Consider the following 23879-nt stretch of genomic DNA (forward strand, 5'->3'; position numbering starts at 1 on the left):
AAAAATGGTTTTTGAAAACATCTACGAATATTTTCTTATTACTTTTTTAAGCATTTTCTTTTGTTAATTCTTTGCACACCGCTGCGCCTACTTTACGCTTACACCTTGTTAATGCATTTATGGATTATTTTTATGCATTTAAATTGATTAAAAATTTTGCCTTCATTACCGAATCCAAGCTCAAGTTCCGAAATTATGTCTCTACAGTTTTAATCGAAAGTTATTCAGATAAATATGGTTTATATGCAATTTTATTCATATAATATTGTGTTTACAACATTTCGTTAAAAAACAAAAGTGATATTGAAATCTGCATAACATAGTATGAGATAAAGGTGCATGAATGTTTGGTGAATACGAAAACGAAGTTGTATGAATCGAAAGAGAATTATTTTTCCATTTCGATTATAAATTATTCTATTTTTTTATTTTTTTACAGCAAGCTGAAGCTCCTCAACTATAACCACAAATAAATTACTTATATATTCTCTCATCACGATCTTTTAATTAATTATTTCTAAGTAGTTTTTACATTCTTGAGAGGACTAGAAATATTATTAATTTCTATTATTATTTCCCTGGAATGAGGTTAGTTTGGTATTTCGTTTTCATTAAAACGAAAACGTTTTATTATTTATTCATTTATATAAAACCCTTGAATATATGAATGCAATTACAGTGAGCATGGGAAAAATACAAACAAAGCATGCAAAGTTTCACGTACGGAAAAATAGACGAATGCAATTTCTAAAAAGTAATACATATTGAAATAAATAAATGAGTAGAAATACTAAAATCATTAAAAAAGTAAAAAATTAAAACGATGCTAATATAAATAAAATTTAAAAGTCAAAACTGCTAAAATTGAGACAGTTTCCGTTGTTAGGCTGCACGACTATGTAGGAGCCTACACGGTTTCATATCTATCCCCCTCTTATTGATAAACATTTCCGTACTGAATGTCGTAATTGGGTAGTATTCGCTGTAATCCATGTACGTGTGGAGCTGCTTTATAAATAGCCTTCCTTTATTGAAAGAAAAGAAAGTCCTTTCTTTCAGTTCTTGATCAGTTTCTTTCAGTTTTGATCGGGTTCTTTCAGTTCTTGATCAGTTTCTTTCAGTTTTGATCGGGTTCTTTCAGTTCTTGATCAGTTTCTTTCAGTTTTGATCAGTTTCTTTCAGTTCTTGACCAGTTTATTTTAGTTTTTGATCGCTTTCTTTTAGCTCTTGATCAGTTTCTCAGTTCTTGATCGCTTTCTTTCATCTCTTTATGCGTTTCTTTCATTTGACTAGATTTAATTTTTTTTTAGAAACTTTCTCAAAGGATCTATGAAATGTATTGTACATTAACAAAAATATAGTAATTCATGATACAAATTGGAATAGACACAAATTGTATTCCAACCTCCCACAATGTCTGAGTTACAAAATTGCAGAATTTTAGCTCAAATTCAAAAAAAAAAACAAGTCCCTATTTAGAATAGAATAAAAAAAAGCCAAGAGAGTTTGAACATTTTGCAACCAATTTTGTAGGAAAGAGAGTTGTCCCGTTTTACAATACGTCCTGTTCGACAAAAAGGGGTGTATGGTCACCGTAGTTGCGAATGTGATATACTTGTCATTCGGTTATTGTTATCAGAAACTACGTTCCCGATGTATTCACATTCAGCGGCGTTCACTGTATTTCAACAAATATTATATCGCATCACCTATACCTGTGACTAAACAAACAAAATAATTTTTGGATAAGTATTTTGCTTTGCTTTTTCTGGGGGGGGGGAGGGGAAACACTAGTATAATACTCGGTAGTTATACTTACTCAATGTAAAAAGCTTCGTGAAAGTGAGAGACGGACACTTCCCGTGGACGTACGTGACGTCGCATTTATATGTGCCTTCGTCGGCGACGTCCAAGGAACGTAGGTGCATTTCTGCATTGGAATTGTTGTGTAGCATGAAGTGCGCTCTACCGGAAAGCGTACCGAGTGGCTTGGAATGTGTGTCGCTATATAAATAAACTCTTCGCCATTCGTCACCGATGTGTTTGGTCCATGTTATCACGTATATCCTACCACAGGTGGAGAGGTTCACTTCACAAGGCAGCACGACGGTGTCTCCAACTTTTCCCGAAACGATGTGTTCGTGACCTGGAAAATAATAATAATAATTTATTTATTTATTTAACTTCTTCAAGAATTTACATCGCTATATCTCCTGTAAGAGCACAGAAAAAAACTAGGAAAAAAATGGAAGTGCGGTTTTTTTCATATTTAAATTGTTATAAATTTTGCAGGTTTGAAATCTTTCTACACAAACAGTTGTAGTCCAAACTGAGCACGGCCAGTCTCTGTTGGAAATTAAATTCAAGCTCATTTACCCAAGACCCGTAGTTGTGCCGGAGAAAACAAAAAAGTAAGTAGTTATTCAATTCGTAATTTTATAATGATTATTTCGAATTATTTCTGTATGTTAATTAGGTAATTTTTTTACGAATACAAATACAACGCCACAACAGGCAAAATACCCAACGAGGTGACTGAGAAAAAGATGTCCATAAAAATATGGATGCCATATATTACAAAAATACAGCAAACCAATAATAAAATGTAAACGTATTACATTAGACATGATAACAGGACATAGCTGTCCGTAATTTTATAATTTTATTTTTTTTGTTTTTCCGACCTTTGAATTCGAAGTTATTTGTATGAAAATGGGAGGAAAATATTAGAAGTGGCCAAACAAAGAGTTCAGGCCAAACAAACTGACTTCAGTACCCTAGTACAAATTTAATAGGAAAAATCCTACACCAAAAAAGAAAATTAAAGATGATTTTTTTATTTCTATTCGACATGAAGTAACAAGTTTAATTTAATCTTAATTTATTAATATTTGTGCAATTTTTACATGGTTTTATAAAAACTAGAAAGGAGAATTTTAAATTTTTTATACGACTTCGCATCACCTGAATTTCAAGAAAAAATCGCTTGACATTTGTTTTATTCTTATTTATTTTTTAATGTTCACTTAATGTTTTTTAAACTTAATTTGAAAGCTGTTTAAAAATAAAATTTCCTAGTCCTTAAACTTTCAAAGAACAAAAACAACTTAACTGAGCGAAAAACTAAAAAATTACTTTTAAAAAACAAACTAAAAAAATGACAATTCTTTCACAGTAAAACTCCTCCTATAAAATCCCTACAGGCTAGTGTTGGGGTAGCGATCAGATAAGAGTACTTATATGATTTTCAGTGTAGACAAAAGACTTGTCCTAAAGATACCCGTAATGCGGGCAACTTTAGGACAACAAAATGTCATCCTCCCCCGTTTATTTTATAAATAATCTTAAGCAATCGGGAATGGTAAGCAAGCGAAGAGTTGTAGCCATATCTCCACCTCCCGAAATCATGTTCTTAACTCTCACAATACAAATACCAATTATTGTCCTAAAGTTACTCCTGTTTATGGAATTTCAACACGCACGTATGTCTTTTTTTTCTAACCGAAAATGTGTGTAGAACCATTGGTTCGAAAGTGAAAGGAGTGTATAAGGACTCTACCATTCACCCTGCATAATCTCCCAGCCATTGTTAGAATACTCAAAGTGACTTAACTTCCACCTAGAATGATCGATCCACTTACTTCAACTAATGCGAGAAAACAAATATGCACATTGACAAGGAACCCAAGAGTAAAATAAAAATGAAAGAACGGAGACGTTGCTACTCTGACAACTAGTTCCGAAAAAGACAGGGAGAATCTCTCAGCGTGGACGATAAATTTTTCAAAAAAAGGGGAGAACCTTCCAATGGAGAAAGGGAGAACTAGACGGACAGGGGTAGATATATAAAAATATAAAATGAAAAAAGAAACTGGAGAAGAGTATGTGTGTGTACGTGTGTCTCGGCGTCGTCCAGGGAAACGTCTTCAGGAGGACTATAAGCGAACATTGTCTGGTGATAAATCGTCTTTGGAACACAGCAAGACACGTAGCATAAAGAAAGAAATGTTCGAAGAGAAGAAAAAAATCATTTAAGTGAAAAGAAAGGATATAATGTGTATATATATATATATATATATATATAAGTTTTTTACTACTTTTTTCTATGGGAGAAGAACAAATACTACACAAAACAAACTCTTCTCAGCAATATAAACACCTGATACACAATAAATGTGAGAGACTCACAGAGAGAGAGAGAGAGACGAGCAATGGAAACAACGAAGAAAAAAATCACACCGAAATAGATAAATTTTTTCGTTGTTTATTTATTTTCAGTAGAAACAAAAACTTCGTAACAAATGGTATTATTGAGTATTGTTTCGGAACAAAAATCCTTTTGCTACTTATAGATAGTGGTTTTTAGGGAATTTTTCTATTTTTTCCCCTAATAGTTTCTTTCTCTTTCCAGGAAAATTAATCAAATACTTTATCCTTGGTTTTCTATTAAAATTTTATAATTTAGATTCGTAATTAATAATATACTATAAGAAATATTTTCAATTAAATTTCTTTTTTAATACAAAAATCGTTTGTTTTCTTATATATTAGGATTTTTACTTTTCCCCCGATAATAATTTTTTTGCCATTTTGGGAAACTAACCAAATAGTTTTAAACATGATTTTTGTTAAGTATATTTAATTTTTATTTTAATAGACTATGAGAATATTTTCAATCAACCTGATTTTTAATTAACATGAGTTTTTTGGTGTAAATTTTTTTTCCAGTGGAAAACTCAATCAGATCTGCAAATATGCTTTGAAAATTATGTTTGATGAGATTTTATTTGCATATTAATGTTGTTAATGAAATGCTAATGTGACATTGTTCTCTTCCTTCGTTTGGATTTTCTTCTTGTGTTTACCGTTTTGAGCATACATGATTTTTTTGTCTGAAAATTCATGAATATCACAAAAAAATGTTAATTACAGGAAAATAAATATATGATGCATTTTTTGTATTTTTATACTTTCTTGTATGCGTAAATTTTTGTAAGTTAGTAATTATTTAAAATACACAGACTTCATAAACTATTTCGCATAGTTGTTTATGACATTGATTTACGAGGTTGCCTTTTCTTTCTCCAATTTAGCATATAAAAGTTTTACCCTGATTTTATAATATAACCCAATTATTTATTTTTTGGAATTTTCAAAATGTTTTTACATTTTTGATACTCGAAAAATGCATTAAAAATAAATATCAGCAAATAATTATTTTCTTAAATTTTCACTTTTATTTTCAATTTTTTCTTCTGTGAAGAAATGTTTCACTTCGTTCCATTTTTTCAGCCAAGGTTCAGGGTGTATTCATCTGTACATACTATTTTTTCCAGAATTTTATTGCTAAGTTTTATACTATTAATCGTACTTTTACCGAAGGCACTTTCTCCTAGAAGCCATCTAAAAAGCAAAATCTCTCAAAAAGCTCAACTTGAAGTGCTGCCTTCTGATGAAAACCGCCAAAGTCCACATTTACCATATTTCTAACTCAAAACTTACACAATCTTTTAATTTAGAACTTAACTCCCTAAGGTAAAAAAATAATTCTACAGACCGGTACTCCAGAAAATTTTGTGATCGCCAACTTTGAAGGAATGACTTAAATTTTCTTTGTTTCTACACAAAATTGTACAATAAGAACATCAAAATCGACGTCAATGCGTCTTCTTGGTATTTATGATAAAGTAGATGTGTGTGTGAAATGTATATTGAGACATGAAATAGTTGATATCCTCAGTATGGCAGACGCGTGTGAGTAAGTGTTGCGAGTAAGTAATGTGAAAACTAAAAAACATTGCCGAAGAGATTCGTAAGCATTCCCCTTACATCTGCATAACATGAGATAACATTTTTAGATTTATTTTCTAAATTTTAATAATGCATTTCTTAAAGTGATAGGTTTCTTTCATGTACGAACAGACATTTCAACGACATGTTTTTGATAATTTTCATTTTCGTGAAAGATTTGCCGATCGTTTTCGATGATACTGCGAATATATATTTCATGATACATCTTACAGATATGTTTGCAATTTGTGTTACTTTTAGTGATAAAGAGTAATAGAAACATTTTATCAGTTGTTTTTCTATTTTCCGTTAGTATGTGTTTCAGAAATGGTAGTTTACGAAATTTCCTCAATGATGCTTGCTGTATAGTTCAGAGTACAAATTTAATGTCACGGATGTAGAGCTTACAAAAAGCACTGCCTGAAGTCAAAGAAATCATTTTCGAATAACTAAAAGTTTGTGTAATAAAATAATAATAATCCCCAGTCGTCTCAGATGGTTTGATAAATTTCATTGCATTTATCACTTTTACCGTTGGTTATGCGTAATTTCACAAATGAAGCTGATAAATATGGGAAAAAAATTAGGGTAGACTGTGTAATAGACACGGTCGCAAGTTTTGATATGAATACGTTTTTTGTGTCTTGAATCACGTGTTTGATACTGATGTAACAAAATTATATCATCATCATCGGCTTTGCCTTTGGAATAGTTAAACGGTACCAACGTCGTCTATTTTCGTTGTGAACTGCTCGAGATATAGCGGAAAACAATTTTTTTATCAGGGCCGCCAACCTGTTGTTCAGACAGGACGAGATATTGAAACCGGAGTGATATCACTGGATTTTTTTTCTGCAATGTGCATCTGACGTTGCCATTGCTTTTGACGTGCGTTATGCACTTCGTGAGACATCAGCGTTTAAAGAGTTTCGTCGTGCAACTTTTTGAGAATACTCCCGGTATCGTGAAGCGATTTAAAAGACGCATTCAGGGCAAAAAATATTATCTCTTAATTTTAAACGATGATCAGTCTTAGCATCACATCATGCGTGACCCACACATATTTCACTATGTCAGTAGTTATGACGAAAACAAAAAAAATTATTAGTCTTTGCAATGTGTGTTTTCTTCGCACATATTAACATGTGCAATCAAAACCAACATTAGTGATCGAATTCGCCATATTAGACTCGGGTGCATTAGCCGAGTAAATTAATGGTGATTTATTATGTTTAACAATATAAGGGCTGGGGTTTATGTATAATGACCGACCATCAAGCCAAGAAATATCTTCCCCATATCAGCATATGGTAATTTCTGCACATTGTCCTCGTGGAACTGTGTTCCCGGCAGATTTATTTAAATAGAGCAGTGTTTCCCGAAGTGGACAATATCGCCCCTGTGGGTGATGTAACTGTCTAGGGGACGATGGAAGCTACGAGTATAACATAAGATCCTATTGGCTCACTTGAGTCGGGGGCGATGAGAGATAAAACATAATGAAGGGGCGATGGAACAAAAAGTTTGGGAAACTGCGATATAGAGTAGCGGTTCTCAACTTTTTCTGACTTGCGGAGAGCTTTGCAATGTATAATTTCTATGGCGGAGCCCTGTTTAATTCGAGAGGAGCCCTTTTTAGTATATTATTTATATGGTGGTGCCCTTTAGGCCTATTTGTTTTGTTTGTTTATTAAATCTATTGATTTATTTTATTAACCTCGAGTGGCCGCCTCGAGCACCAGTTGAGAACCACTGATGTAGAGTAAAAATAAATAGAAGCGTTAGAACACAGATATAATATAAACATAATACAAATACAACGCCACAACAGACAAAATGCCCAACGAGGTGGCTGATAAAAAGATGCCCATAAAAATATGGTTGTCATATATTTCAAAAATACAGCAACTAATAATACAAATACAAATACAAATACAAATACAACGCCACAACAGGCAAAATGCCCAACGAGGTGGCTGATAAAAAGATGCCCATAAAAATATGGTTGTCATATGTTTCAAAAATACAGCAACCCAATTAAAAATGCAATTAACACAAAGTATAACAAGTAACAAGTAACAAAAGTAAGTAACAAGTATAATATCATTAATCAAAATATAAGCTCATGGACTCCATCTCGAGCTTCCAAGTATGCCATCATAATCCAACTCTGAAGTTAGACTTCGAAAACTTATCGTTCCGTAACTATGTAATAAAATATACATATAGGCTTATTCAATGATGTTTTGAATATGAAAATATTCTTTATAAATTGAAAATTTAAAAGTATAAAATCAAAATCTAGGTATCAAACCATAAATCCAAAGTATTTTAAATAAAATATAAAAAAAAATTCTTGAAAGTATAAAATCATAATCTCTGTACAAAATCATAAATCGAATATAAAATTATCATCACCGACTTCCTAACAGAATATGAGAGGCCCTCCGCTCTTCACGAAGCGCTTAACGAAGGAATATAAGGAGGTAGTCAAACACATAATCACCAACCGATAAATACGAAAAATTCTTGGAACAAAAATTTACCAAACTTACCGAAATCATATCAATGATCATGCACAATAATCAACGATTATACATAATCACCATATTTATTATTTCGACGTGACAGATATATCAAAACATAATAATTCTGGAAAAAAAAATACTCTGTAAAATCCATCAAACGGCATGGTGTCGGAGAATTGAGATTATAATTTCAGAATTTCGATACGTGTTTCAAGATACCAGTTAATACGAGTGTGTTGTTTTAGGCAGTAATTATCTGAACAATCTCTTGAAGGCTCCAAGCATTATATGAACCTGTTAAAGAGTTTTGCCATTTCTCTCTACTTGCATCATCGGACGGAAGATACGTTGTTAACATTTGCGTGGAGTGCCTTTTTGTTCGGAACTCCGTAAATAACTTTAACGACACCAACACCAATTACCGAGATAAAGGTGTACGTGTTTTACCGTTGACTACTTAATAGGTACATACTACGGAACCCGCCACTTATTATTCAAAGACGCTCACCGCAAGTGCTTTTGAAGTCATCCCCGATGAGAGAAAACACTGTTGAACCGACACAAGATCTGCCAAAATGGATTCAAGCCAGAACGAGTAGTTGAACAAGCTATTAATCTTTGAAACTACTTAGAAGCCACAAAACCAGACACGCTCTCAACGAATATTTGAGAAAACAATATTCCAGCGGTGAATGAAATATTTCAAAAAAGTTATCGTTTTACCTTTATGCAATAAAATATATAGACGTTAATCAATGATGTTTTCAGGTGTGGAAATGAACAATGCATGTGTCCGCGATACACTTTATAAACTATAGAGTATCCTGTATAAGTGCTACTACCACGGCTTTTATCTTTTCATCAAATGTCCGTCGTACAGGTAAAATCTGAATTTAAAGAATGCCCAAAAGGCGTTTAAAATTTACCCTGCACTAGATTTGCGAGTGAAGATAGTGTATAACAAAATGAAAAAAAATCTAAATTTTTGAACGGTTCCCCTGTACTCCAACTTCTAATTAGAAAACTGTTGAAAAAAAAATTCAATTTTTTTAAGTGCGATATTCACAGAGATATTCGAATTCGAAAAACGGAGGAAATTCGTTTAAGGAAAAGCGTTAAATGCGGAAAACCCGTTCTACTCGAATTTATTATTATACCTGGTAGGAGCATGGTCCTCCCCCACTGTCTAACTTGATTTTGTTTGAACCGTTGTATTTTTCTAGCCCAATAATGGCAGAAAAAATTTAAAGTATTTCCCATTATATCTCATTAAAGTCACTTGCTTAGCGCACTAATGTTTTCGAATCGGCATAGATATGATAAAGACGCTATCAGCTGAGCCTACGCTAAGCGAGGACTCCATCATTCGAGATTTGAAGAGGGGAGTGTAATCTACTCAGTCAGTCGGGGAAAAGTATTAAATGAAATAACAGTAGCACCCCTCTTTTACGGCAAAATAATAATTTCTCCTACTACAGGGTGTGGGCAAAAAGTCCGTAGAAACTTTAAAGATGAATAAAAACCGCTTTACCGGGTTAGTTAGCATCGCTAGGTGTGCCACGGGAACTTTTTTTAAGACAGGAGAAAAAACTCAAGAAACAGCCGATAGGTGGCGGTCGATAGGAGCGACTTCGGTGGCAATATACAAATGAGACGGTTATAAGAACTTGCGCTTCTAATCTATATCAGTTCACCGTTGTGAACCGTGTATGTGGACCTGCTACACTCTGCCGTTGCTGGATTTATGACTCGCCTGCAATGTGTTATCTCTTGTTAGTGGTGGTCATGTGGTACACATACTACTGTAATGAACGATTTGAAGGAATTGTGTTCGTTATTTGCGTATATTTTCTTTTGCGTTATATATATATATATATATATATCTTTTCTTTTTATTTGCGTATATACTTTTCTTTGACTTGTGTACGTAAGTGCCACCTATCGGCAGCTTTTTAGTTGTTGTTTTTTCCTGTCAAAAAAATTCCCGTGACCTAGCGATGGTAACCCTGCAAACCGTTTTTTATTTCAGTTATTTTTCCGGTTTTTATGAATTTTTAAAGTTTCTACACAGACTTTTTGCCGACCGCGTATAAAAGCATGCATTTCAAACCCCTGATTAACAGTCACCCCTCTTATAGGGTCGAATATTTTTGTCCCACCGTTATCCGGAAAAGAGAGGTTTTACTGTACCGCATTAAGCGGGGGACTTTAACATTGTTTCAATAGGAAAAAATTTTGATGCCGGAGGATTTTATCCGTTTTAGCGGGGTAACCGTAATCCGATGAAGTGGGGTCGACTGTATAACTGTATATAGACATTGAATTTGCAACTTTGAAGGAATAAAATATTCCGTATGACACGAGCACGATTTCTTATTTAAAAACCAACATGTAAGATCATATTTAATAGTTACACGGAAAACCAATGATTCAGCGGATAAAATTAATGCCAGAAAATTCCAAAAACAAGGGAAAAACTTCCCTGCATTCTCCGGCATTCAACAAGAAAGAAAGTAAGTACAGAGCTGAATACAAGTAATAATCTGTACAGAGAACAAATCATGATATATCTTAATAATGCATTACGCCCTACAGCAAGGTAAGTCCAGTTATTATTATTATTTTTTCCCCCTTCATTTTATCTCTTTTCCGTTGGTCACGTTCGGTGTCGCACTCGGCGATTTTCTGTTAATAATGATTCGTTTATGAGGTTTCCGGATAGTTATCTACCAATTTTTTGTTCTTATTTTTTCGCCCTTCTCTTGGATTCTACCGTAAGACTTCTGACATAGGAAAAGAAATAAATAACAGCAAAATAATAAGAGAGAAAAGAAAAGAAAAAAACAGTCCATGAGAAGAGAAATCCAGAGGAGGATGTGGCGATACGTAAGTATAAGAGATTACATGCACGTTTGCAGCAAGAACTACAAGAACTCTTTTCGGACTTATAACCGGAGTATCTTATATATTTTTATTTTGTACTTGTGGTAGTGCGTGTGATGTTGTCGGAGTGTTGGTAAGAATGCATAGGTTTGGTAGAACCGAGGAAAAAAATATATTATCGACGTGAGTGTATTTTTTGATGATTCCCCCGAAGAATTTTCTGCTATTTCCCCCACCTCCTGGAAATATTCCATGTCGTCGTCTAGTAAATCGATTCCTATTATTGATCAACAATTTTCTTCTACTCTCAACATCTGCTGGGAATCGACTTTTATATATATTTTTTTTTGCAGTTGATTTTAAATTCTTGTGGTATAGCCGTTCCAGTACGGGAATTCTATTTCTCGGACTTTTTTTGTTCAACTTTAGTTGTTTGGCTTATTCTCGATGCTACGAGAGCAAGAGAAGCTTAAAAGTATGTGCTAGAGATTTCGTCGAGAAGAAATTTCCTTCAAAGAGATCTCTTAAATTTTTTTTTATTTCTGAATTTATATGTTTTTTGTCCGGAAAAGGAAACAGGCAAATGTTAGGAAATGTTTATAAGCGGTGACATGCTTTATTCTTATCTGTTTTTATTTGTCTTTTTTTTCTCCTCTCTGTTTGACTTTATAAACCGAGTAGTTGCGATATTTTGCCGATTATCTTTGAAATGCGGTTTCCGCAAACGGTGGCACAATAGCCCAGGTTTATTATGTTGGTAGTCTATCATCGCGATCGTTGATAAGGACTTTGAAATGTTCCATTTTTGTCTTTATCATTATTTTGATTCGTTTGGTTTACTCAATGCAAATAATGACAACTGTAGAGTAATACAAATATTAGGACTCACATTATAGGAGAAAACCGAGAAACTATACATAGTTAGAATATGACATCAATATTTTTATCAGCAGTATATTTTAAACTACCGATAGCTTATTTTTTTGTATCAATCAATTTGTTATCCATTTATTTCGGGTTCCAGTATTTAGGTAATACGGCCATCAACGTTTTTTATGGGCTTTTTTCAATTCTCTTTTATTTTTAAATTACTTATGCTTTTATTGTTTACTCTTATTCTTCATATAACTCTAATATTATTTAATTATTAAGAATCAGTTAAGATTACTTAATTCTAATATATCTGCGAATATTGTACTTAGAAACGTGGAAGTTTCTTTGTTGGCATCAGGAGAGACAAAGCAACAGCTTTCTAATTGGGAGCTTGAGCACGGGATGTCCGTATAAGAAGTTAATTTTTATTTTGGTAATCTAACTATAGAACCCTACTTACAACATGCATGGCATGTCTGAGTACTACATGTTATTTGGCTATATTTTCTAATTGGAAGTATGCCTCTAGGATCAACGGCTCGCCAGTAAAATACCTTATATACCATACGCCCTGCTACTTATGCACCCTGTATAGTACTGCATTGGACATTGAAAGGCTGAACAATGAAAAACAAAACCCGCTTCACATACAAATATAAATACAAATACCATACAGCCAAACGAGGCGACTGAAAAGATGGTCATCTTGACCTTTTTTTCCCATGAAAAATATCTATTTCAAATACGTATATCTTAACCATATAAAAAATACACAAATCCAATAAGAGCATTATAAAACCAATAATTAAGATAAAATATAATGTACTGCCCCTAAAGAAAAAGTTACGGGCAAGAGAGATGAGAGTGAGATGAAAATATATAATATAGCAAATACAAGCACATAAAACACGAAATAGACACATGTACAGGGGCTGGACAAAATAATATGGACGCCTGTGAAATGAGACGCAATCTTTATTAATAGGCTGTTGGCCCCTCCTTTTGCATTAATTACAGCTTGTATCCGTCGTGGGATGGACAAATACAAATCATGCACAACAATCACAGGGATACGTATCTACTCCTCCTGCAAAAAGGCCACTATTTCAGAACGTGTCTTTGGAGGTGGAAACCTACTGCGCAGTTTGGCGTCCAAAATACCCCACAAAGATTCAATTATGTTAAGGTAAGGGAACCGAGCGAGGTGTTGCGATTCATCATGGTGTTCATCAAGTCAGTCTCCGTCAATTTCAGCAGTGTGAACGGGCGAATTATCTTCTTGGAACACAGGTCGAGAATCAGGGAACAAATATTGCACCATTGGATGAAGATGGTTGGCAAGAATACTAACATAAACCACTGCATTAACCCGTCAATCCAGAACAACAAATGGGCCGAGACCACGGTGAGACATCGAGCCCCACAGCATCACTGATCCCCCTCCATGCTTAACAGTAGGAAGGAGACAATCAACGTCATAGGCTTGTGCTGGTGTTCTCCAAACGTAAACGCGTCCTTTAGTCTGGACCAGATGACATTCTCCTATTGTTGTTGTGGCCAACAATTCTTATGTTCGTGACACCATGTTTGTCGTTTCAAGGCATTGCATGGTGTCACCAATGATTTTGGAATAGTCGCTCTACGTTGTATGTTTGCTGCATGCAGTTCACGGCAGATATTTTTTGTCGATACACCAACCTGTAGATGTGTGTTCATCTCAGATGTTATCTGGGATGCTGTTATCTTGAAGCGCTTCAAAACTGTTAGGGTAATCTGCTTCAAAACCCTTCTGTCTCTATCAGTCATCATCGACTTTCAGCCACTGTTATGCTTGGTAGATGATGCCTTTCCCTGTTTGCTATAGGCTGTCATCACCACCGACACAGTACTTCTCCCGACACCAAGAAGAGTAGCCGTTTTCATTACTGTGGCCCCGGCAAGATGGGCTCCAACAATCATGCCTCTTTCGAAATCTGTGAGGTCAGCCATAACGAAGTTTTAACGCCCCAATATACATCGCACCCGAACGCTATCCCTGCTACGACTAGACTGGTATGTGCACATTATCGCCCACTAAGTGGAACTCTTCTACACTAGAGGGCGGGCGTATACGACAGGTTCCCTCGAGTGTTGTTTTTTACACAGGTATTCACATTATTTTGTCCATCCCCGTATGTAAAACACTGTGTGACCTCAAGGGACATTTAAGTTCTTACAGCAGGCCTCAGTACATTTTGCTATTGAATATATTTTTAGGCAAATTTTGTTTGATAATGTAATATAATTTGAAATTATTGAAATGTTTTCTTCTTATATTGTATCGATATTTATACTAGATACTCACTGAATTCACAAATGGGAATGTTTTCCTGTTAGTAAAAAATCCCATACCTGAAATTATGTAAATAAAAGGGCATTGCCAATTTAGAAATTATAAAAGTCGCATTCTCTCTCTCTAATATGCACAATCGCAATGAAATCTCTTTTAATGATATTTGTATCACGGTTTTGATGCATCTCACCGTTACTGCGATTGAAGAGTGTTTCTTCTAGATCGTGCATAACTGAGGTTAAAGTAAGCATGGAAAAATTGATGTGTGTGTGTGCTGCAAATATCCTATAATGAGATGATGGTCACTTTTTTTTACCAAAGCGGACGTCTCTTTCATATTTTTTTCCTGAGAGAGAGAGAGAGACATCATGTATGTTTTTCTTTTAATTTCTTAATTAAAATAAAACTGCATTCTTATGAATGACATGTGTGAGAGAGTGAAAATAGTCAATTCTAAATTAATTAATAAAAGCGGAAATTATTAATGCAAATGAAATCTTATCTTTGTACACGTTTCAATGTGCGTATATACAAGTAATGTTTTATTATATTTAATATTATGTATATAATATTCAGAAAATATTAAGAAAAAGCATGAGAATTTTCTAATCTATTTATATTATTATTCTCATTCTTTTCACAATAACTTTCCCTTAAATTAAATCCCGTGTTCACAATGAATCCTCAAAATTGATTCATCAGAAGTACCTAGAAGAATCGCATTTCTGCACCACAAACGGAAACAAAAACAAATTGAAAAATTATTTGAAATGAAATTCGAAATGTCGATTATTCACTTTGAAAAATAAGCTCATGAAAGAGTTGTCAAATGTTTAAACACAGCAATAAAATCTACCCAGATTATAACAACAAATTATAAAAAAAAACACGTGTGTTTTTCAATGAATATATAAAGAAGAAAAACAAATAAAACTCGTTTCACAGTCAACTAACATTACCTAACTATCGAAAATTGCGTTAGAGTAAACGAGACGTGAATATAGTAAACGAACACTAGGATAAATCAAGAGGCTATCCATACTTCGATTGAGACAATCATAAATTTTCATTTGCAGTGGATTAAATTTTTTTCGTAGCTTTTATTTTTTTTTCTTGTGAAAATTGCTTTTATTTTGAGTTGGTGAATTTTTTAATTTATTTGGCATCCATATTTTTTATGGACATTTTTTTTCTAACCGACTCGTTGGATATTTTGCAAACCTCTTGAATTAGTATACGTAGAATTCGAAAATAAAATCCCCAGGTATAGTCGAGATAATCAAGAGAGAGTCACAAAATCGTAATCAAGCGTATTCGGAAAACTCTGAAGTATTTAATCATATAGATAAATGTTATTAGAGTTCGATAATTTTATCCATTTTCTTCAAATGAGTTAAATGAACTGTATGGACCCGGGGGTGCACAACCTACTGAACGCGGGTCAAATGCGGCTCCTTCCGCCCGCCAATGACTTCCTTCTGCCCGCGAAAGGTGATCCCGCAGAAAAGTATCAGCACCTAGCACGATTAAATGCCTAAGCTGATGATATTTCTTTCATAAACTTTCGGGAAATCGGCATCCCTACCGGGTATCAACGACTATCCCGCAAAAAATTGTAAAATTCAAATAAAGTTGGGAATTATCGCAAATTATCTAAAGGCAAGTAAAGTTGCCAATTACAAAGATTTTTACTAAAAAAATTTGTCAAATTAAATATAGTTTACATTTGAAGTAAAAAATATTGTCAATGACGAGTAAAGTTGCTAGTCGTCGCAAAAAATATTCAAATGCAAGTAAAGTTGTCAGTTACCACCAAGAATATGTGAGATGAATATATTTATATGAATATAATTTATTATGAGTCATAATTATTATTATATAATTTATATATAAATCATTAGCATAATCTTAATTTTTGATTTCTAAACCTCAAATACGCTTTGCTGAAAATAATTGAAAAACGAGACATTTTATAAGAAAGTTGGGACAACCAAAGTAACGAAAATGTCCCGTAAAATACGGTTCATATGATTACCCTTTATATACAGAAGTTTCTGGCTCACGAGTGGCAGAAATATCACATATATAGATCGCTGAAAAGTTTATGCACACTTTGTGAGTAGACATCAGCCTAACTTGTATAGTGTGTGTGAGTGTAGATACTCAATATACCTTTCATCGAAAAAAACATAAAACAAATTTAATCCATTATTCAGCGGTTCCGTATACCCCAAAGCCATCGAAAGCGATAATATATTTACATACTGTATTAGAAATCGAACCATAAACTCAAATCCTAACTACCATCGGATTCCGAATTTCCGGAGACGAAATCACCATCCAAAGAGAGGTGAATCACTAGAAGTTTAATTACTTTCAAACTTTACGGAAACATAAATTCAATTTGTTGTGCCCCCTTACAACATCGTCTCCGAACCATCTTGAAGAAATAACAATAATAATAAAAAAATGAGCGTTAGAGTGGCTCGAAGTCGTAAAACATTTACTGGGACGACGTTATAAAACCCGGAAGTGTTTGGTCACGCAATTTCCGGAAGTACCTAAAACTTTATATGATTCTCCGAAGAATTCGTAATTGAAAAATTCCTGGATAGCTTCAAAACGTTTTAAAAACCGTAGCGTTATTCTTACACGGGGGCTTATATTTATTTATTTATTTATTTATTTTCCGTCTTTTATTCGTTGTACACAGTGTCCTAAAAACTTTTCCTCCCACTGGCATAGATTCCCAAGAATTTCGTGCGCAGATGTCACAGTGGTATGATATTTTTTGCTCGCTCTTTCTCCATGTTCTTCTTATTCTTAACGCATTTGTATTCACGACTTGTAACCAGCCATGAATCGGCGCACTCCTATTTTTTCCCATTTTATACTATTTTTGGTATTCCTCGCAATTCGGGCATGAGTTAAAACGCACGGAAATGGAACGGAACCTTAAAGCTGCTGTTTTCTCCTTTTTACCTCGTCCTTCCCGGCCATTCCTCATGTACATAAAGCATGATATTTTCAACACTCTTTCTCCGTTTTTTTTTTTATATTCCTTCCGTGACTGGAATCTTAGTAATTTTTCTCGATGTTTTCTAAGAGAGAAAATTATTTATGTATGCATATAATCCTTCTCTTTAAACTTCTTGCGTATTAACGGAAGAAGAAAAAATAAATAGAGGAATTAATATTTTAGTTGAGTGAAAATGGGAAGTTGTTTGCAATTTAAATTGGAATTTTTTTTTATTTTATTTATTTTTTTTCCATCTCCATGACATGAGGAAATGGATGCCGGATGCAGTTCTGGAAATGTAATTTTCAAACACCGACGAGACAGTGTAATACTGGACCATACTATACTGGAAGAACATTAAAGGTACCGGGTTTTTCTCTTGAATTTGTCGTGATATCAGGTTTCTTCTTGAAAAATATTTATACAAAATGATTGAAAAATTTAAACTATTTCGAGGAAATTATTTTCTAAAAATAAATTTGTATTTTTGCGATTATATTTTTTTATACTATTTTTGTTATGTATTCCGGGGTGTGTGATTCTTATTCGATAGGAAATAATCATATGTAACTGGACATGCAGTATTTAGGAAATTAGGAACGGTAGTGTTGATCTCACGTGTGCTTATATTTATTTATTTCCCGTCTTTTATTCGTTGTACAGTGCGCTAAAAACTGTCCCTCCTCCTACAAGCATAGATTTCCCAAGAATTCCGTCCACAGATGACACAGTTGTATGATATTTTTTTGCTGTCTCTCCCTGTCCTTTTTCTTATACTTAAAACATTTGTATTCACGACTTGTTCTCTCTTTTCCCATTTTATACTATTTTCTGTATTCCCAGCAATTCAGGCATGCGTTAAAACGAACAAAAAATGGAAACCTTGAAACCGCGTTTTTTTCCGTCCTTCCTACCTACTTCATTGCATAAAGCATGATTGAAAAAGTATTCAAATAGCGTGTAATACGCTAGGGTGTAATACACTACATAGGGGTTGTACATTTATATCTATTGAAGTAAAAATATTGACGTTTTCTACGGACACCTTGTGATGAAGAACCCAATTAAAAATTTGTTTCCCAGTGTCTTCTGATGCAAAAAAAAAAAAAAAAATCCTCGTTTCAATTTGCAATATTCACTGAGATGTTCGAATTTGGAAAATGTCGGAGAGTTGTAAAAAAAAATCACTCTCTCTCTCTAAATGTGGGAAATTCATTTTATCGGCACTTAATGTTTTTTTTCCTGTCAACTTCCATCCATTTTTCGAATTTCAATATCTCGGCGGATAATGCTTTCAGAAACATGGGATTTTTTTTTTGTTGGTGGCAGGATTATTTCTATCAGAGCCCACTCAAAACTTTTAGAAGTCTCAGTCCCATCAAAACATAGGACATTCCTTAAGCTCCAATATCTTAAATATTTTTGAAAATATATTTTGAGAAATACACACACCGACAAACTGAAATGGATACACATTGAGGAAAAATCAATGCAAATTTAGAACAAATGATAGTTTCAGAATTGTTAAACGGAGTAAATTAAAACTGATTAAAAACTTGGATTTGATTAAATGAACAGGTTTAAAATTAATTAAAATTTGTTAAAACTGATGAAAAAATAATTCTAGACTAAATGAATGAAAAAGAATATAGTTCAAAATAAATGAATGAAAAAGAATATAGTTCAAAATAAATGAATGAAAAAAAATATAGTTCAAAATAAATGAATGAAAAAGAATATAGTTCAAAATAAATGAATGAAAAAGAATATAGTTCAAAATAAATGAATGAAAAAGAATATAGTTCAAAATAAATGAATGAAAAAGAATATAGTTCAAAATAAATGAATGAAAAAGAATATAGTTTGAAACTATCGCTTTCATATCTAGTACGCACAAACGAGAGGGGTGGGATTCTCGCATTAGATATTCCTTTTTAACTTCAGGGAGTTCAGCACTGAGGACGGCGACTTTCAGAGAGTTCAGCAATGACTTCAGTGCTGAGCGCTTTGATTTTAGAAAAGAATATATACAGCAAATAGGAACAACTCCTGTGTTTATGAGTACCGGGTCTGAGAGAGTTCTTAATAGGAATTTTTTTTAGAATTAATCAAATTTTAGAATTATTAACAGCAATCATTTCAGAACCAACGATAAGAATAATTTTAGAATTAATGAAAATTCAAAATTATTGATAGGAATAGTTTCACAATTGATGAAAATTCATAATTGAAAATAGAGTTAATTTCAAAATTAATGAAAATTGAGAATTATTAATAGGAACCATTTCATAACCAATGATAGGAATAATTTTAGAACCACCGATAGGAATAATTTCAGAAACGATAACAGTAATAATTTCGGTTTGAATTTTAAAGTTAATGAAAGAAAGAACTTTCAATACATTTTTTGGCTCTGGATGCCATGGGCTTGGTTTCCGTTATTCCAACCGTTAAAACGGCATTAATTTCGACACAAAACATTAAATTACGGTATTGAGAACGTGAATCTCTGAAATTTGAATACTGTTCAATCTTGTTACTTGTAGCATACACACGAATAAACTTCTACATTCCATGAATATTCTAAGAAAATAAATGACATATTTTATGACCTTTCATCTTAGAAGATATTCAGCGTGTTCATGTCGTAGAAAGAGAGCCATTTAAATTTGTTTTTCTTCCCTCTTTCCGGATTTATATCTCGTACAAATATCTTAAGGATTCTGTTAGTCTATGAAGCATATCACAAAATTGAGACATCGGTGTGACTGCAAGAAAAGAAAAGATAGTACAAGGAGAAGGGGGAAAAAAAAAAGCATCCGAACATAGATCTTAAGGATGGAGTTTCACCCGGAGTTCTCTTTATTCTAATGCGAGGTTCTTAAGTTCGATCTGCAAAGGAGTTTATTGACTTTCCAGTAAAAATCTTTGGTTCATTTTTCTACATTTTCTTTTACTTTTACCTCCCTCTGTATGAAGGAAAAGAGGGAAAAAATCTCTCTATTTGGGATTCTCTGAAAGAAGTGAATTTATTCTTTTTCACGAATATTCGATCGTTCGAAAAACTTTTACTTTCATTTTATTTTTTCCTCACACGAAGATATTTTTAGTTATTTAAGAAAAAAATACATATGAATAATGGAAGCTTCACCCTTTTCCTCCGAATTTTCCTGAAAAAAAAAACTGGAGGGTGTATATGGTAATCTATGCAATTTCAAACACGATGCTAAACTAGAAATAAAATTTTTTAAAAGTCCAAAGAATTTGTCTTCTATTTTTCTAGTCTCTTAAACCCATTATGTGCTATTTCTATAGAATCATTCTCTCTCTGACTTGGAATCCACTTCTCGATTCTTTTGAAATTCTCATAAAGGGATTTCATGTTTGGTGATACATATGTGTACGCGTGTAAGTTTCCGCAAAGGTATAAATCGATCAGAACATTTTTTCCAACTATGTGATGTCACTCTTCGCTATTCACATGAAGGTTTCTAACAACTTGCTACAGCGAAGATGAATTTAGGACAGAGAGAAAACTCAGCTGCCCTTGCAAAGAACCGAACTCACGTCCTCTCACTTTCTAGAGCAGCGGTTCTCAACCTTTGGAAGCCCGCGGCCCGGTTTCATTTACTTTTGTAAGTGGAAGGCCCGGTCAAACACATGATTAACAATACGAATGGGGGTTGAAGGAAACGGCAAATCAGTCTCGGCCCAATACCGGGCCGTGACATTGAGTCATTTGTGCCAACATACTTCCAGCTGCGTAATGACCACTCAGAAAAAATTCGAGAATTCATTGAAGTCCATTGATCCATGCAACGAATTTGCCTCATTTACTTTTTACTTTCTTCGTTAGAGTTATGGTTGAGAAACTCTGTTCTAGAGCACTCATCTAGAAAGTAAGAGGACGTGGGTTCGATTCCCCGCAAAAGGAATTGAATTTTCCCTCTTTCTTAAAATTCATATTCGCTTCAGCCAGTTGTTAAAAACGTTCATAAGGATATTTTATCCTATATAAAATCGGGCGGGGGGGGGGGTACGCAATAGGGCACATTATAAAATAGAACGGCCGATTATTGTTTACTATTAGAAAAATGATTTTATCAAGAAGTGATGTGCTGTAATTCCTTGTATTGTTACAATTTTTACATACAAGTAATAAGTGAATAAAAAGTTTAATCGCGTTCCACGAAGAATGCTATTTTTGACAATTTGTTGATTATATCATTACAAACTTTTAATAAAATATTTTGTCATATGTTTTCAAGGTTATGAATCAAAATCTAACTTCTACCACATGTATTTGCTTAATTAGTGTTTATACACGATATGATATATGGAATTTCAAAAAATTCATATGAAAATCAGCAGATGTGGTTGTAACTTGAGCGCACACCATACGGGGCCTTTTAAATTTTAGTTCATAGCCTGTGTCATTACTAGTTGAATGTACTGTGGAAATATCGAAAAATTTCATTCATAGAACTTTTTGCAATCACGTTTCGAATGTTACATGGATTTCGCTTAAAATTTGAGATTTGTCTAAAAATGACTTTTTCATAGAAAATGGCATATAGATAGTCCAAAATTTATTACTTTTTCACTATTGTGAGACACTTTCTATTAAAAAATGTTATTAAAGATCACTCCAGCAGCATTTTATAGAGAAGTGACAACAAAGGCAGTTGGATATAAATGGAAAAAATGTGCTTAACTGGATAGTGGGGTCTATAATGCAGGGTGGTTACATAACTTAACCCTAAGACCGGGGGATGATCAATTTTAAAATTTCCATGGTAAGATGTTTTACCACCTTTCATTAGAACTTCAGAAAAACGAAAAAAATATTTAAATAATTAAAAAATAATAATTAACAGATTAATAAATTATTTAATTATATTTAAATCAATGATATCGAAAAGCTAAATAAATTCATTTTCCTAAATCAATTTCTATCCCAAATATATTTTAATGTGCCATTGCTAGAAAAAATGACCCCTTAAAGGGTTAACCAAGAATTTCTCACAGCTTTTGTTGGTCAGAAACAAAACATTAAATACAAATACAAAGGCATCAACAAGCCAAATGCCCAACGAGGTGGCTGAAAAAGATGTCCATAAAATGATATGGATCAAATGTCTCACAACGTAAATCTGCAAAGTTGCCCCCATTGACATTGAGTCATTTGTGCCAACATACTTCCAGCTGCGTAATGACCACTCAGAAAAAATTCGAGAATTCATTGAAGTCCATTGATCTATGCAACGAATTTGCCTCATTTGCGCAGAATTACCCCACCCCCACCCCTATTTCGTGGAGGATGACCTTAGAGTGAAATTATTCACAAATGAAGCAGACACTTATTCGGACCTCTTTGCGTCAACTGGATGACAAGTTACCGAAAAGTGCTGGATTTCAGTGGGACATTTGGAGCAATTATGACCATTTTCGAATTTTCAGTATGTCTACTTGTGTTTGGCAATCAGAAACAGCAAGAACCTGTTTTGTTTACATAATTTTGGATACTAATGTTCAGTACTCGGCAATACGAATCTAGATGTGTGACTCATTCAACAAAATTCAGTTTTACGAATAAAAATTTCGTCGAGGAATGAAAGTGTTCCTTCAAATTTTAGTTTTTTTTATAAGTTTGTTTCTCTGCTTTTCATTAAAAGAAATATGCCCTCTTTTTTTACGGAGCTACCTGTTAAAATTTTTGAGAGAAGTGAAATTACTCTTCAAAATTATTTTTACACATAACACATCTCGACATGCCTTTTCGGATAGATCAATTCTAGAGAAACGCTGTATGCATGTCGTGGGGAAGAAAAATATAATGCGAATCATCGCCACTTGGGAGAAATGTCGAAGGATGACTTTATGGATAAATAGAAAATGTTTCCCGACTCGACCCAGCCTTTCATGACGTAAAGAGAGAAAGTTTCCTTGCACAACAGCTCGGGGCATATGCGGTCATCAATCAATCAATTTCACCAACGCGAGATACCTATTTATCGACCATATTCGACTCTTAAGATTTCGATATTAACTTGTGGGTCCCGGTCTAATTGACTCTCGTGTGCAGAAAATCACCGTGCCACGACAAAAATGATCAAATGATCGATATTAACAGTCGCACACAGCACTTAGCTGGAAGAGTTGTTGCTACTCTGTTGCTACTTTTTCCTGCTTCCCACAATGCGCACACTGTGTAAATACAAACCTCAGTCAGAAGTCCCAGGGGTTTATTGAGGAGGTCACTCTATATGACACATTCGTGAGTGAAGCGCGTGTCAATAACTCTCTGAGCACGTATGAGCTACGGGTTCATGTTGCATTAAGATGACAGTGCCCAAATAATCACTTTCTTGTATAGCCGGGACAACGCGCTGTAACATTCGATCGCATTGCATATGTCTTATCTTCGCAGCACCCCATTTTTTCTTGTATGTAT

The 23879-nt window shown here is 33.7% G+C and overlaps 1 protein-coding gene across 1 annotated transcript in view; it reads right to left on the bottom strand.

Moving 5' to 3' along the window:
- The window catches only part of LOC149075751 (hemicentin-2-like), a 149490-nt gene that overhangs the window by 57369 nt on the left and 68242 nt on the right, over positions 1-23879 (bottom strand). Inside the window, exon 2 of the mRNA XM_089243258.1 lies at positions 1820-2146. Within this exon, the coding sequence (XP_089099384.1) occupies positions 1820-2146 (327 nt within the window). The remainder of the gene's footprint in view (positions 1-1819; positions 2147-23879) is intronic.

This window comes from Pholcus phalangioides, unplaced genomic scaffold, assembly GCF_987345545.1.
Source record: "Pholcus phalangioides strain wild (caught in Gottingen) unplaced genomic scaffold, Ppha-v1.0 ptg000015l_1, whole genome shotgun sequence".
Classification (NCBI taxonomy): Eukaryota; Metazoa; Arthropoda; class Arachnida; order Araneae; family Pholcidae; genus Pholcus; species Pholcus phalangioides.